This window comes from Danio aesculapii, chromosome 24 (genome assembly GCF_903798145.1).
Source record: "Danio aesculapii chromosome 24, fDanAes4.1, whole genome shotgun sequence".
Classification (NCBI taxonomy): domain Eukaryota; kingdom Metazoa; phylum Chordata; class Actinopteri; order Cypriniformes; family Danionidae; genus Danio; species Danio aesculapii.
This window is the reverse complement of record NC_079458.1, coordinates 40,738-57,500: the sequence shown is the minus strand read 5'-3', so window position 1 is coordinate 57,500 and position 16,763 is coordinate 40,738. Positions and strand designations below refer to the sequence as shown.

The 16,763-nt window shown below is 43.7% G+C and overlaps 1 protein-coding gene across 1 annotated transcript in view; it reads left to right on the top strand.

Annotated features, from left to right (window-relative positions):
- ppp4r1 (protein phosphatase 4, regulatory subunit 1) overlaps positions 1 to 16,763 on the top strand; it is a 19,852-nt gene extending 3,089 nt beyond the window's left edge. Inside the window, exons 7-20 of the mRNA XM_056450462.1 lie at positions 336 to 443; positions 773 to 838; positions 1,406 to 1,564; positions 2,560 to 2,675; positions 3,244 to 3,791; positions 5,733 to 5,866; positions 6,228 to 6,308; positions 6,393 to 6,578; positions 8,719 to 8,880; positions 9,067 to 9,167; positions 9,258 to 9,378; positions 14,752 to 14,880; positions 14,961 to 15,102; positions 15,230 to 16,763. Coding sequence (XP_056306437.1) covers positions 336 to 443; positions 773 to 838; positions 1,406 to 1,564; positions 2,560 to 2,675; positions 3,244 to 3,791; positions 5,733 to 5,866; positions 6,228 to 6,308; positions 6,393 to 6,578; positions 8,719 to 8,880; positions 9,067 to 9,167; positions 9,258 to 9,378; positions 14,752 to 14,880; positions 14,961 to 15,102; positions 15,230 to 15,393 — 2,217 coding nt within the window. The 3' untranslated portion in view covers positions 15,394 to 16,763. The remainder of the gene's footprint in view (positions 1 to 335; positions 444 to 772; positions 839 to 1,405; positions 1,565 to 2,559; positions 2,676 to 3,243; positions 3,792 to 5,732; positions 5,867 to 6,227; positions 6,309 to 6,392; positions 6,579 to 8,718; positions 8,881 to 9,066; positions 9,168 to 9,257; positions 9,379 to 14,751; positions 14,881 to 14,960; positions 15,103 to 15,229) is intronic.

The window sequence follows — 16,763 nt, the reverse complement described above, 5'->3', positions numbered from 1 at the left end:
ATTAATAGGAGAACCAAACTGAGCCCGCTGTGTGTGTTAGAGTATTCTACTGAACTAAAACTGTTGAACTGAAAGCATTAGATATGAATCAGCACTGTATATACCCTCAGATATGAAGATGTTAGTGTTTATTTACAGTATCTGTATAGTTAGTAAAGCGCAGGGTTATGTAGTTTACCATAGCTCCAGTGTTTATATATCTCTGATAGTTTAATGATGTAGCACCGTGCTCCTGTGGGACTCCACATTTCCTTCAGTCACAGTGAAGCTTCTGAAAATGATGAGGTACAACACCAATAATGATCATCTGAGTGTGTTTCTGTGTCTGATCTCAGATCATCTGTAAGATGGCACCGATGGTGGGCAAAGACATCACGGAGCGTTTGTTCCTGCCGCGCTTCTGTGAGATGTGCTGCGACTGCCGCATGTTCCATGTGCGCAAGGTGAGAATCCCTGATCCAGAGTTAGTCTGAACACTGATCCAGAGTCTAAACGAACCCCAAACGCTGATCCAGAGTCTGAACGCTGATCTCAGAGCTGATCCAGAGTCTGAACGCTGATCTCAGAGCTGATCCAGAGTCTGAACACTGATCTCAGAGCTGATCCAGAGTCTGAACGCTGATCTCAGAGCTGATCCAGAGTCTGAACGCTGATCTCAGAGCTGATCCAGAGTCTGAACACTGATCTCAGAGCTGATCCAGAGTCTGAACGAACCCCAAACGCTGATCCAGAGTCTGAACGCTGATCTCAGAGCTGTGTTTGTGTTTGTCAGGTCTGTGCTGCAAACTTCGGTGATATCTGCAGTGTTGTTGGAGGAGACGCCACTGAGGAGCTGCTGGTAAGTTCAGCACTGTTCACCAGTGGGTTACACTTGTTTAACAACAGGTTATTTACATCAGGTTACACTTATTTATGGTGAGTTACGCTTGTTTTAAATCGGATTATGCTATTTTTGTACTATGAATTACGCTCTCTATGATGAGTTACACTCTTTACAGTAGGTCATGCTTATTTTACAGTGGAATATGCTTATTTTACAGTGGGTTATGCTTATTTTACAGTAGGTCATGCTTATTTTACAGTGGAATATGCTTATTTATTTTGACTTTTTTTCCTCAGTATTTTAAAATAATTTATAATAATTTTCCTCCTGATTTTCAGATATTTGTAAAAATGAATTTTTTTAATCTTAATTTCCAAAAATGTGAGGTGTGTCTATTCAGAGTTCTGGGTCACGCATATTAATTAATTAATTAATAGTTAAATAATAAACCTGTTCTCTGTATCGGCGTGATGGGGCTGTAATGTGATACTAGCTGGTGTTTAGTTTAGCCGTGGGATTGTTTGGTGTCGTTGCTGTGCTCTGAGCGTCTTCCTGTGTTTCCTCTTCCTGTTTCCTGTCCAGCTTCCTCGTTTCTTCCAGCTGTGTTCCGATAATGTGTGGGGCGTGAGGAAAGCCTGCGCCGAGTGTTTCATGAGCGTCTCCTCAGCCTCGTCTCCGGAGGTGCGGCGGAGCAAACTCTCAGCGGTGTTCATCAGTCTGATCAGCGACCCCTCGCGCTGGGTAACACACACACACGCACACACGCACACACGCACACACACACACACACACACACCTGCCTTCACATGCACATCCTTTTTTTTTTTATATTTAGTTTTTACTTTCCAAAATTATTTTTACAAATTCCTTCATTTACTTTTCGGCTTAGTTCCTTTATTAATCAGGGGTCGCCACAGCGGAATGAACCACCAAATTATCCAGCATATGTTTTACACAGCGGATGCCCTTCCAGTTGCAACCAAGCACTGGGAAACACCCATTCACACTCACATACACTACGGCTAATTTAGTTGATCAGTTCCCCTATAGCGCATGTGTTTGGACTGTGGGGGAAACCGGAGCACCCAGAGGAAACCCACACCAACACAGGGAGAACATGCAAACTCCACACAGAAACACCAACTGACCCAGCCGGGACTCGAACCAGAGACCTTCTTGCTGTAAGGCGATTGTGCTACCCACTGCGCCACCCCCCCCCCTTTTTTTTTTTAACAAATTGTTAGATTTAAAAAAATATATATTTTTACTGTATATTATTGATTTGTTTGGTTGTTTTATTTTAATACTTTTTTTATTTATATTTAAGTACAATTTTATTTTTGTTTTTACATATTTAAACTTTTATTAAAAAATAAAAAGATTTATTAAGTAAATTACTTGTTCATTTTTTTGTTTGTTTTTATTCTCTTTATACATTTTTATACACTATTTTACATGTCTTTTTAATATAAATTTTTGCTTTTAAAATAATTTTACTGAGTTTTATTTAGTTTGTTTATTTTTGTCAAGTTTCAGTACTCAAAATGATGTCCAGTTCAGCAAGATAAGGATAATTCAGTTTATTCAGATTTGCTACTGAAATAGGAGAGTGCATTATTTTCTAGATATGATTTATGATATAAAACAGATGATGATGATGATGATTATTATTATTATTATTATTATTATTATTATTATTATTATTATTATACTGTAGGTGTAATTGTGTTGTGCAGGTGCGTCAGGCGGCGTTCCAGTCTCTGGGTCAGTTCATCTCCACTTTTGCCAGCTCCAGCAGTGCAGCGGGTCAGTTCTTCAGAGATGAGGCCGACTGGAACACCAGCACACTCAGGTCAGCACACACACACACACACACACACACACACACACACACACACACACACACACACACACACTTCAGAACTCTTCCCTTTGTGTTGGACAGAAACTCCTAAACCTTTACAGCAGTACATGATGGCAGAACTGGGAATTAGAGCAGTACAAAATAACCAAAACTGATCATTATCACAATAATAGTGTATGCTAAATCCATCAGTGGGACTTAAACACAAAACACCAACATCATGTTTTGTAGCGGCTGTAAACACATCTTCTCTGCTGTGAAGCTGGGCATGTACACAGTGGAGTCAATAGAAATGTGCTGTGTTTTGTAGCCAGCCCCCAGTGGCTGGATGATGAACTGCAGCCTCAGGAGGGAGAGGGGGTGGTGGGCACGCTTGCTTTAAACAAGTTAGGTTTGGGGTAGGGTCAGGGTAGGTTAGGTCAGGAATATCCTAGTTTCACTACAGTAAAAGTGTAGCGGCTCTGCTTTTCAGTGTTTGACCACCACTTGTATAACTACAGTTTCACCACAAATACCATGGCTGATGTAAAGTGTGTGTGTTTATGTCCTCCTGCAGCACGCACACACACACACCCTCCAGCTCAGAGACGCCGCTCCAGTGCATTTCCCACAATGCACCGGGGTGTGAGGAGCCAGACGTGGCGGAGGAGGGCGGCGGAGAGCAGCCGGCAGAGGAGGAACCGGAGGTCAGGGACCCAATGGAGGAGCAGGAAGCCCTGGAGCAGGACGGGACCCAGCAGGAGGTCAGGGGCCCAGAGGAGGAACAGGAGCCGCAGGACAGGACCACCGGCAGCCCCCAGCAGCAGGAGGTGAGGAGCCCTGTGGAGGAACAGGACAGGACTCTTAGCAGCCCCGTGGAGCAGCAAGAGGTCAGGGGCCCTGCAGAGCAGGAGGACGGGTCCCCCAATGGCCCCCAGCAACAGATCCCTGAACAGGAGCTCTTTAACTCCTTCCACTACTGGCGGACCCCTATCCCGCAAATAGACCTGGAGCTGGAGCTGCAGGGGCCCCAGAAGCGGCCCTCAGCCCCGCCGCTCGCCCGCAGGCAGCTAGAGGAGCTGATTGAGAACCTGGAGCCGCACATCGATGACCCCGACGTCAAGGGTGAGGAAGATACATCAACCCCAAAACACTGAACACATGAGTACACCGGTAATTACTCTATACTGCTGCTGACGAGCGCTTGATTCTGATTGGCTGCTGGATGCTAGATTCTGATTGGCTGCTGGATGTTTGATTCTGATTTGTTGACCATTGTTTGATTCTGATTCTGGCTGTTGAATGAATGCTTGATTCTGATTGGCTGAGAGCATTCTGAGGTGTTTGGTTATTGTCAGATAAAGGCACAGCTAAAGTAGTTCCGGCAGGTTTAGAGCGCATTAGAGCTCCATAGAATCATTCAATCATTTTCTTTTCAGCTTAGTCCCTTATTAATCAGGGGTCGCCACAGCGGAATGAACTGCCAACTGTTCCAGCATGTGTTTTACGCAGCGGATGCCCTTCCAGCTGCAACCCAGTACTGGGAAACACCCATACACACTCTTTCACACACACACTCATACACTACAGCCAGTTTAGTTGATCAGTTCCCCTATAGCGCATGTGTTTGGACTATAGGGGAAACTGGAGCACCCGGAGGAAACCCACACCAACACGGGGAGAACATGCAAACTCCACACAGAAACACCAACTGACCCAGCCGAGACTCGAACCAGAGACCTTCTTGCTGTGAGGCGATTGTGCTACCCACTGTGCCACCCCCATAAAATTATTCTTAGCTCAAAGTAATATTCAATGTTAATATATTTAGATAAAGAATAATTTTATAGAGCTGTAATGTGCTCAAAACCTGCCGGAACTACTTCAGCTGTGCCTTTATCTGACAATAACCAAACACCTGAGAGTGGCCATCAGCCAATCAGAGTCCAGCATTCAGCAGAGCTGCAGTATAAACAGTAATACACCACACTATAGTCATTCCCAACTGAAACTACACTTGAGATAAAGCAGAAGTCACTTTCAGAACTTAATAAAGAACATGTGATGCACTTAAACTGTAAATATTAATCTGTTATATTTGAGTATATCTTTACTTTTAGCTTATTTCTGTGGATTATAAGTCTTGATTTAATAATCAAACACGTCCTCAGTGTGTGTAGGAGCATTGTAAAGCTCTCCTGGATCATTACAGTCTTTATCAGATATTTGATGGAGTGATTGTTTAAACGCTTGTCAGAAATGATTATAAAACCCTTTACAGTGATGTTTCAGCATCTGAATCCTCCTGTAATGAACACACAGTGGGAAATAATGAACGGTCCTCTCCTGAGTTCTAGTTTCCTCCTAATCAAGCTTCTGGACCAAACAGAACACAGCCGTCTGATTTAATTAAAATCAAGGAAAGGGTTTGATCATAAAGAAGAAAATAAATAAATAAATAAATTTAAAAGCAGAGACGGAGGAGGAGGAGGAGGAGGAGGAAGAGGAGGGCTGAGCAGAGTTCAGGAACACTGCAGAGACATGAGGAGGAAGCGGCGTCAGTACAGCCAAACACTCATGCTGGAGTAGAGTGTGTGTCGAGTCACTTTACACTACACACACCATGCAGAACGCTGACATTACTCCATCACGGTTAGAAGAGGAACAGAAGCTGTGTGTGTGTGTGTGTGTGTGTGTGTGAGAAACAGCAGAGGAAGTGCTGAAACACTGAGCAGAATCTGATTTCAGCACACACTTAGCTGCTTTATCAACACACAGCTCTGAATCATGTGACGACACACACACACACACACACACACACACTTGCGTAGCTGTTTAAATGGGGACGTGATATAAACTTCTGTTTTTATATGCAGATCACTACACACACCTCACAACCATTCTGCAAGTACACACACACACACACACACACACACACACACACACACAAATTCACTCACATAGCGACTCACACATTTACACACTCTCCCTCACACATATGTGCACAGGATTTAAGTGTGTGTGTGTGTGTGTGTGTGTGTGTGTGTGTGTGTGTGTGTGTTTCAGCTCAAGTGGACGTGCTGACGGCTGCTCTGAGAGCTTCAGCTCTGGATTCGGCTCTAGAAGATTCTGCCTTTCTGGAGCCTCGAGCGGCCCAGTGTGAACCCTTCAGCACACAGCTGCTGTCTGCAGACACACAGGTACACACACACACACACACACACACACACACACACACACACACACACACACAGGTACACACACATACAGGTCAACCCACAGGTCTACACACACACATACAGGTCAGCGCACAGGTCTACACACACACACACACACACACACACACACACACAGGTACACACACATACAGGTCAACCCACAGGTCTACACACACACATACAGGTCAACCCACAGGTCTACACACACACATACAGGTCAGCGCACAGGTCTACACACACACACACATACACACACACACATACTCACAGGTTGTGTGTTTTGTGCTGTAGCGTTGATGTGTGTGTGTGTTGTTGTAGTAGTGTGTTGATGTGTGTGTTTCAGAGGCGTGACGATGGCGACTCAGACCTGAGCGACTGCAGTGTGAACGCTGAAGAGGAGGAGCGGCGCAGCAGCAGACAGCAGGTCAGTACTGCTCCGCTATCCCAGCATGCACTGCTCTGCTCATTCCCATCATGCACTGCTGTGACGCTGTGTGTGTGTGCGCAGGATGTGGTCCCGCAGGCGCTGCTGGATCAGTATCTGTCGATGACGGACCCGTCGCGAGCGCAGACTGTGGACATGGAGATCGCCAAACACTGCGCCTACAGTCTGCCCGGCGTGGCGCTAACGCTAGGACGCCACAACTGGCACTGTCTGCGCGACACCTACGAGACGCTGGCCTCCGACATGCAGGTGATTCTAAACGTCTGCAGATTCCCTAATCATGAGTCCTACATGTGTGTGTATATGGTGGTGTGTGTTGCTCAAGTGCCTTAGTGTCCCACCAGTGCTGATATACAGCCACATGGCACTGCTATGAGTGTGATATTGCGTTTATACTACAGTTAGACGGCATAACAGTGTATATAACAAAGAAAATCAAACACAGAGACTCTCAAAACCCTTTTGTATGAGGAACTACTCTCTTCCCCTATTCATCTGCAGCTGACCTCAGAACAGCAGAAGCCGCTGCTCAATCATCATCATCACTGTAGAGCTGGCGTCTGAGTGATTCTCTAGCGTAATGTCTAAAGTGACGACAGAACAGCTGATTTAGCTGACATTTTCAGATTATAAGACTGAACTGATCCGACTACAGAGATTTCCCAGTGTTTCTCTGCTCCAGTCAGGAGATCACGATAATTAACACTGAAAAAGCCAAAGCAGATCACTATGGTGTAAATACAGCTCTACAACATGCAAAAGGGAGAGATCATGTCGTTTACCTGTTTTAGAATGATTTGATCAGTGTAGCTCGAAATCACGCTGCGTTTTCCTCCTCCAAGTGTTCATTATGCGGTCTCTGTCGCCATCTTGTGGCAGAACATCGACTCTCTTTGCTCTGCTCAGTATGACAGGCTGATGGATGTCGACACGCTGAATCTCCAAAATCAAAATAGCACTGACCTTATAAATAAACTGCTTAGTTACAATCTAAACAGCTACATTCTTCCCTTAAAAAGCCTCAAAAGTAGATGATGTTGTCCAAGAGCTGCAACATTAGTCAAACTGTAGAGAGTTTATTGATCTGCTGTCCGTCTGTGTGGGCGGAGTAATACACAAAGCTGAAGAGGCTGTACGAGTGCTGTTATAACAGAATATCACACGACTATCAGCCAATCAGAGTGTGTGTGTGTGTGTGTGTGTGCATGTGTGTGTGTGTATATGAAGAGTTCAGATGCAGACCCCTTGTCTTGTAAATGAGCATGTTCTATCAGGCTCCTCTGATTAGGTTCAGAAGTTTCTCTTTATATGTGATGATGAGGTTATTAGCTGGTGAATAAATCAGCTTTTCTCCTGAATCTCACTCTAGACAATTCTTTGATTTTTAACCAGGCAGATTCTCTTTTGTGTCTAAACCTGCTGAATCCACGTCTGCTTTTTCTGCAGAAACCTCTAAATCCTCCTATCAGGACAAGACTTGTGTTTTGTTGATGAATGAAGATGCCATTAGACATTATTTTACCAAATATAACACACATTACACCTGAAATTAGCATATATACATCTGTCTAGTAAGTGGCGGTTCATTCCGCTGTGATTAAACCAGGGAAAAAGCAGAAGGAAAATGAATGAATGAAATTAAAACTGAGATTAATTAAATCTGAACTATCTGTTGTCATGTCTGATATTCAGGATTTAGATTTAATGTTAGTAGAGCAGTGTAAACATTGCAAACTAAGCTGAGATTCAAATAATTACTCAATATCTGTGTGCATTGTCCATTAATATAAAAGCTTCTCAGATGTAGAGGTGTTATGAAGTAATATCAATAATGTTTAGTTTAATTCATTATATTCATCTGTTAATAACAGCTTACATTAGCTAATAAAACACAAGCTAGGCCTACTGGGCAACAAGGGGATGCCGACACTTAGAGCCGTTCTTCAGTCAGTCTCACCATACTCGAGGTGTTGGTGTCTTGTTTATCCTCAGAGCCTCCATGTGGGATAAAAGAACGGCGTGTTAACTCTGTCTTTCCTCAAATGGAGTTGCTGTTTAATGTATAGTAAATCAGACTCATTTGAAGTAGCATCACCGCACAAAAGCACGGTATTATTAGAGGATCAGAAGCAGATCTGTTTGTTGATGGTGCAGTACAGGCCTGAAGCATTCCCTCACCCTCATCAGCTCATTTCTGGGTGAAGTGGTGTTTAGCAGCTTTTGCATCTGAACTCTTCATATTTAATGATTTTAATGATTTTTCCAGGTAAATAAAATGTGTTTGAGCAGTAGATGCAGTCTCTGAGTTTATAATGCTTTCATGATGTGGGATGATTTATATTGCTCATTTGACAATAATAAACGTGTGTGTGTGTGTGTGTGTGTGTAGTGGAAGGTGCGGCGGACACTGGCCTTCTCCCTCCATGAGCTGGCAGGTATTCTGGGAGATCAGCTGACCGCGGCGCACCTGCTGCCCGTCTTCAACAGCTTCCTGAAGGATCTGGACGAGGTGCGCATCGGCGTCCTCAAACACCTCTACGACTTCCTCAAGGTGTGTGTGTGTGTGTATCTGAATGACCATGCTGACAGTGTGTATGTTTATCGTTTTGGATGCTGATATTGAGAGAGAGAGAGAGAGTGTGTGTGTGTTTCATATGCTGGTTTGTTTCTGTATGTTAGGGGTATTTGTGCATTTTTTTAATGCTGATTTGTGTGTGTGTGTGTGTGTGTCCTGCAGTTGCTGCATCAGGACACACGCAGGAAGTATCTGTATCAGCTGCAGGAGTTTCTAGTGACGGACAACAGTCGGAACTGGAGGTTTCGCTCTGAGCTGGCCGAGTACGCCTCTCTCTCTCTCACTCACACACAGTACACCTCTGTCTCGCGGAGCCTCTCACTGGTGTTTATTGTGTGTGTGTGTGTGTGTAGGCAGCTGGTGTTGTTGCTAGAGTTGTACAGCGCTCAGGACGTCCACGATTATCTCCGACCGCTAGCCTTCTGTCTGTGCACTGACCGAGTCTCATCCGTACGCTGGACATCCTACAGACTGGTACATGTGCACACACACACACACACACACACACACACACTCACGCACTAACCTTTGTTTTGTCTTTCACTGTTGTTTGTTGATTATTTGAATCAGGAGATTCATCCAGACTATATGAGTCATGAGTGAATCGTTTAGTGAGTCAACATCAGCAGACTGTAGAGGAGTCATGAGTGAATCGTTTAGTGAGTCAACATCAGCAGACTGTAGAGGAGTCATGAGTGAATCGTTTAGTGAGTCAACATCAGCAGACTGTAGAGGAGTCATGAGTGAATCGTTTAGTGAGTCAACATCAGCAGACTGTAGATGAGTCATGAGTGAATCGTTTAGTGAGTCAACATCAGCAGACTGTAGATGAGTCATGAGTGAATCGTTTAGTGAGTCAACATCAGCAGACTGTAGAGGAGTCATGAGTGAATCGTTTAGTGAGTCAACATCAGCAGACTGTAGATGAGTCATGAGTGAATCGTTTAGTGAGTCAACATCAGCAGACTGTAGATGAGTCATGAGTGAATCGTTTAGTGAGTCAACATCAGCAGACTGTAGAGGAGTCATGAGTGAATCGTTTAGTGAGTCAACATCAGCAGACTGTAGATGAGTCATGAGTGAATCGATTAGTGAGTCAACATCAGCAGACTGTAGATGAGTCATGAGTGAATCGTTTAGTGAGTCAACATCAGCAGACTGTAGATGAGTCATGAGTGAATCGTTTAGTGAGTCAACATCAGCAGACTGTAGATGAGTCATGAGTGAATCGTTTAGTGAGTCAACATCAGCAGACTGTAGAGGAGTCATGAGTGAATCGTTTAGTGAGTCAACATCAGCAGACTGTAGAGGAGTCATGAGTGAATCGTTTAGTGAGTCAACATCAGCAGACTGTAGATGAGTCATGAGTGAATCGTTTAGTGAGTCAACATCAGCAGACTGTAGATGAGTCATGAGTGAATCGTTTAGTGAGTCAACATCAGCAGACTGTAGATGAGTCATGAGTGAATCGATTAGTGAGTCAACATCAGCAGACTGTAGATGAGTCATGAGTGAATCGTTTAGTGAGTCAACATCAGCAGACTGTAGATGAGTCATGAGTGAATCGTTTAGTGAGTCAACATCAGCAGACTGTAGAGGAGTCATGAGTGAATCGTTTAGTGAGTCAACATCAGCAGACTGTAGATGAGTCATGAGTGAATCGTTTAGTGAGTCAACATCAGCAGACTGTAGATGAGTCATGAGTGAATCGTTTAGTGAGTCAACATCAGCAGACTGTAGATGAGTCATGAGTGAATCGTTTAGTGAGTCAACATCAGCAGACTGTAGATGAGTCATGAGTGAATCGTTTAGTGAGTCAACATCAGCAGACTGTAGATGAGTCATGAGTGAATCGTTTAGTGAGTCAACATCAGCAGACTGTAGATGAGTCATGAGTGAATCGTTTAGTGAGTCAACATCAGCAGACTGTAGATGAGTCATGAGTGAATCGTTTAGTGAGTCAACATCAGCAGACTGTAGATGAGTCATGAGTGAATCGTTTAGTGAGTCAACATCAGCAGACTGTAGATGAGTCATGAGTGAATCGTTTAGTGAGTCAACATCAGCAGACTGTAGATGAGTCATGAGTGAATCGTTTAGTGAGTCAACATCAGCAGACTGTAGATGAGTCATGAGTGAATCGTTTAGTGAGTCAACATCAGCAGACTGTAGATGAGTCATGAGTGAATCGTTTAGTGAGTCAACATCAGCAGACTGTAGATGAGTCATGAGTGAATCGTTTAGTGAGTCAACATCAGCAGACTGTAGATGAGTCATGAGTGAATCGTTTAGTGAGTCAACATCAGCAGACTGTAGATGAGTCATGAGTGAATCGTTTAGTGAGTCAACATCAGCAGACTGTAGAGGAGTCATGAGTGAATCGTTTAGTGAGTCAACATCAGCAGACTGTAGAGGAGTCATGAGTGAATCGTTTAGTGAGTCAACATCAGCAGACTGTAGATGAGTCATGAGTGAATCGTTTAGTGAGTCAACATCAGCAGACTGTAGATGAGTCATGAGTGAATCGTTTAGTGAGTCAACATCAGCAGACTGTAGATGAGTCATGAGTGAATCGTTTAGTGAGTCAACATCAGCAGACTGTAGATGAGTCATGAGTGAATCGTTTAGTGAGTCAACATCAGCAGACTGTAGATGAGTCATGAGTGAATCGTTTAGTGAGTCAACATCAGCAGACTGTAGATGAGTCATGAGTGAATCGTTTAGTGAGTCAACATCAGCAGACTGTAGATGAGTCATGAGTGAATCGTTTAGTGAGTCAACATCAGCAGACTGTAGATGAGTCATGAGTGAATCGTTTAGTGAGTCAACATCAGCAGACTGTAGATGAGTCATGAGTGAATCGATTAGTGAGTCAACATCAGCAGACTGTAGATGAGTCATGAGTGAATCGATTAGTGAGTCAACATCAGCAGACTGTAGATGAGTCATGAGTGAACTGATCACTCAAGGTGCACTTCTTTATTCTAAAGGTCTCAAAAAATCGACAGTGATTTATTCAGAATGACTCGAATAATCGGCAGACTGCAGAGTCATTTTGGGTGAATCACTGTGAATTGTTTGATTTGAGTCATTCTAAATGAATCACGCAAGTCTGTTCATTGTTTGATTCATGAGTGTGTCATTCTGGATTAATCACTTGATTATTTGAGTCATGATTCACTCCTGACTCAAATAACTGACAGACTGCAGAGTGAACAGGTGAATTACTGATTGTTCACTCAGCCGTTTGTCGTTTTATTCATGACTGAGTCGTTCTGAATGAATCACTCTTTTAGCAGTCGGTTCATTGTTTTAGTCAGGAGTGAGTCGTTCTGAATGGATCACTCTTTAAGCAGTCGGTTCATTGTTTTAGTCGGGAGTGAATCGTTCTGAATGAATCACTCTTTTAGCAGTCGGTTCATTATTTTAGTCAGGAGTGAATCGTTCTGAATGGATCACTCTTTTAGCAGTCGGTTCATTATTTTAGTCAGGAGTGAATCGTTCTGAATGAATCACTCTTTTAGCAGTCGGTTCATTGTTTTAGTCAGGAGTGAATCGTTCTGAATGAATCACTCTTTTAGCAGTCGGTTCATTATTTTAGTCAGGAGTGAATCGTTCTGAATGAATCACTCTTTTAGCAGTCGGTTCATTGTTTTAGTCAGGAGTGAATCGTTCTAAATGAATCACTCTTTTAGCAGTCGGTTCATTGTTTTAGTCAGGAGTGAATCGTTCTGAATCACTTTTTTAGCAGTCGGTTCATTATTTTAGTCAGGAGTGAGTCGTTCTGAATGGATCACTCTTTTAGCAGTCGGTTCATTGTTTTAGTCAGGAGTGAATCGTTCTGAATGAATCACTCTTTTAGCAGTCGGTTCATTGTTTTAGTCAGGAGTGAATCGTTCTGAATCACTTTTTTAGCAGTCGGTTCATTATTTTAGTCAGGAGTGAGTCGTTCTGAATGAATCACTTTTTTAGCAGTCGGTTCATTATTTTAGTCAGGAGTGAATCGTTCTGAATGAATCACTCTTTTAGCAGTCGGTTCATTGTTTTAGTCAGGAGTGAATCGTTCTGAATGAATCACTCTTTTAGCAGTCGGTTCATTGTTTTAGTCAGGAGTGAATCGTTCTGAATGGATCAGTCTGTTGATTTAAAGTGAGTCGTTCTGGATTAATTAGTCGATTATTGGACTCGTGAGTGAGTTGTTCTGGATTTATCCCTCAGGGTTTGAAGACTGTATATGTATTTTGATGCGTCTTCACACTGAATTGAACTTAAATGACACTTTCAGTTTTGATCGTGCAGATAAGATCAATACATCAGTTGTATCTGTTAGGGGTCTAGTTTTATTTGTGTACGCTCACAATGCCAACAAACGTGTGTGCTTTTGCAGAATTAGGATAATAAACAGAGGAGGCAGTCTTTCCTTTCTCTCTCCGTGAACTGTTTTCAGAAACACGTCAGTAAAATGCTCTGAAACTCCACCAAATCCAAACACACAGACATGAGAGATGCGTATCTACAGAACGCTTTAGTGTCTACTTTTAATGCAGCGAGTGCATGATGAAAACAAACATTGCCTGATTAGTAGCCTAGTAACACTGTCTAGTTCCTCAGTCTGAGCTCCTTGTCTTTAATGCAGCCACGCCCACAAGGCTTTGTTATTTAAATCATCCACATGAGAGACTTACCTGCATAATGAGTAGGAAAGAGCACCATCCAAGCTTTATATCGTCTCGCTAGGTCATCCATCCATCACGCCACTCTTCCCGTCTCACAAACAATGATGATAGCTGCCCAAAAACAAACACCGCACACTGGCCAGAGAGGTGCTTTTATTTTTATTCTCAGGAATAAGTTGATATTATGACCCATTTAACCTGACGGGATCACCATGATCTGATGCTGCTTTATTCAGAACATGACACATGTTATTTATTTATCTTCTGTTTATTTTACTGTAGGTGAACCTGTTAAAGCTTAGAATGGGTTAACTAAGACTGCATCTATTTCCCCAATATATATATAAATAAATGGCCTTGATGGGGGAGTGTCTTCTGTCTCTCAGTGTGAATTATTCATGACCATCATTACACATCTGAGATCAGCCAAAACAGACTAAACACATTGTAGATCACTGTGACGTGTGTTTGACTGAGAGATCAGAATAATTGTGCAGTGAATATTCTAGTCTATTGTTCAGGCACATTCAGTGTGTGTTTTGGACCTTATTTCAGCTGCATTTCTCCAAAACGTACTAACCATGCATAATATTGATTCTCTAAAACACACAAGCATCTACATCAATATTTCCCACATATTACTGTAGCGCAGTGTGTGCTGAAGACAGATAAAACACATGTTGGAGAGTACTCTGTAATACACACGCATGGCAGGACATCTCAGGAGCCCCTAAATCACTGCACAGCCCTGAGAGGTAAACACTGTCGAGTCAGAAATGAGTCCTTCAAATTGAATCACTCTGACTATTCGACTCATGAGGGAGCCATTCTGAATGAATCACTCTGTTGACTATTCGACTCATGAGGGAGTCATTCTGAATGAATCACTCTGTTTACTAAACAAGCTCACTCACTCATGACTGGAATAATCACACTGTCATTTATTTGATTCATAAGTGAGTCATTGTGAAGCATTTGACTCATGAGTGAGTCGATCTGAATGAATCACTGTTGATTATTTGACTCATGAGTGAGTCGATCTGAATGAATCACTGTTGATTATTTGACTCGTGAGTGAGTCGATCTGAATGAATCACTGTTGATTATTTGACTCGTGAGTGAGTCGATCTGAATGTGTGTGTGTGTGTGTGTGTGTGTGTGTGTTGGTCAGGTGAGCGAGATCATCAGGAAGTTGTCGTCGTGTTCGTCTCTGCTGGTGTGTTTCCTGTCGGAGCTGGTGGAGAAGTTCTGTCACTCTCAGAAGTGGTCCAGTCGTCAGGCGTTTGCCTTCGTCTGTCAGGTGAGCTGCTCTTCATCTTCCTCATCATCCTCAGTGTCTTCATCCTGCTGACGTGTGTGTGTGTGTGTGTGTGCGCACAGCTCTCCATAGAGGAGGAGTGTCTGACTCTGGATCAGTTCTCGGAGCATCTTCTTCCTCCTCTCCTCCGGCTGGCGTCTGATCCGGTTCCTAATGTTCGAGTGCTGCTGGCCAAAACCCTGCGGCAGACCCTGCTGGAGCGAGGTGTGTGTGTGTGTGTGTGTGTGTGTGTGTTTCCAGTCTGCTTGAAATCAACATGTACAGTGTTTATTATGCTAGCTGAATAATTGAATGGTGTGTGCGTGTGTGTGTGTGTGTGTCCGTCCTGCAGAGTATCTGTTGAGCTGGTCTCCCGGTCAGCAGGAGGCGCTGGAGCACACACTGCTGGCGCTGCAGACGGACGTGGATAAGGATGTGAAATATTTCGCTTGTGTGCATCCAGGAAGTACCCGTCTGAACGAGGACGCCATGAGCACCACTTCCTCCACATACTGATCACATGACCGACCAGGACCTTCCCAGAATGCACCTCTCTGCAGGGCTTGCGGGATCGGTGTCGTTCTGTCTTTAATTCACCACAGGAGCCTTAAACACGTCTTCCTTAAACACACACACACACACACACACACACAGCCACAGTAGCAGACTGACCCACTACCCACTGGGTTAACCAGCTCTGGGTTAACTGGCTTTGGTAATGCTGAGTGTGCGTAACCACATTGGGTTGTTAAGCAGCTCTAGTTAACAGGCTGAGGTGGGTTAACTAGTTCTGGGTTTGCTGGGTCAGGTAATGCTAGGCTGGGTTATTTTGCTCTAGTAATGCTCATGTGGGTTAATCAGGTCTGAATTAACAGGTCAAGATGGGTTAAAGGGTTCTGGGTTAGTGGTGTCTGGTAATGCTCGGGTGTGTTAACCAGCTCTGGTAATACTAGGGTTGGTTAACCACTGGGTTAACGGTGTGTGTGGTAATACTCAGGTGTGTTAACCAGCTCTGGGTCACTTGTCTGGTAATAATCAGGTGGGTTAACCAGCTCTGGGTCACTTGTCTGGTAATAATCAGGTGGGTTAACCAGCTCTGGGTCACTTGTCTGGTAGTAATCAGGTGGGTTAACCAGCTCTGGGTTTGCTGTGTAAGGCAATAACCAGATGGGTTAACTTACTGTGGTAATACTTGAGTGGGTTAGCCAGCTCTGGGTTAGTTGGTGTCTGGTATTAGTCAGGTGGGTTAGCCAGTTATGGTTACACTAGAATTGGTTAACCACTGGGTTAGTTTTGTCTCCTATTACTTGGGGGAGTTAACCCAGTTATCTGGTAATAATCAGGTGGGTTAACCAGCTCTGGGTCAGTTTAAGTCTGGTAGTACTCTAGTGGGTAACCCAGTGTCACCAAACCTTATGTTAGTGTGGGTTAACCAGCTCTGGGTTAGTTTAATTTGGTAATACTCAGATGGGTTATTTGACTACGGTTACACTAGAATGGGTTACTTGGCTGCTGGTTAGCTGTGTGTGTGGGGGGGGGTGTGGGTGTATGTGGTGCAGGGTGTGTGTGGGTGTGTGTGAATGTTCTGAAGGGCTGTTTTAATGTTGCGCTGCAGCACATTGTTGTAGCGCTGGACGTGTGTGTGTGTGTGTGTGTGTGTGTGTGTGTGTGTGTGTGTGTGTGTGTGTGTGTGTGTGTGTGTGTGTGTGTGTGTGTGTGTGTGTGTATGAACTGGTTTTTAACGTTGTGAATGTGAACTGAAGCCTGGAGTGTTTTACCGCTGCCCCTCTGTCCTCCTCCTCTTCTGTATATACTCTTCTGTTTTTGATCATCAATAGCTGATCTTATTCTCTTAACTGTCCACAATAAACTTTACATTAAACCTG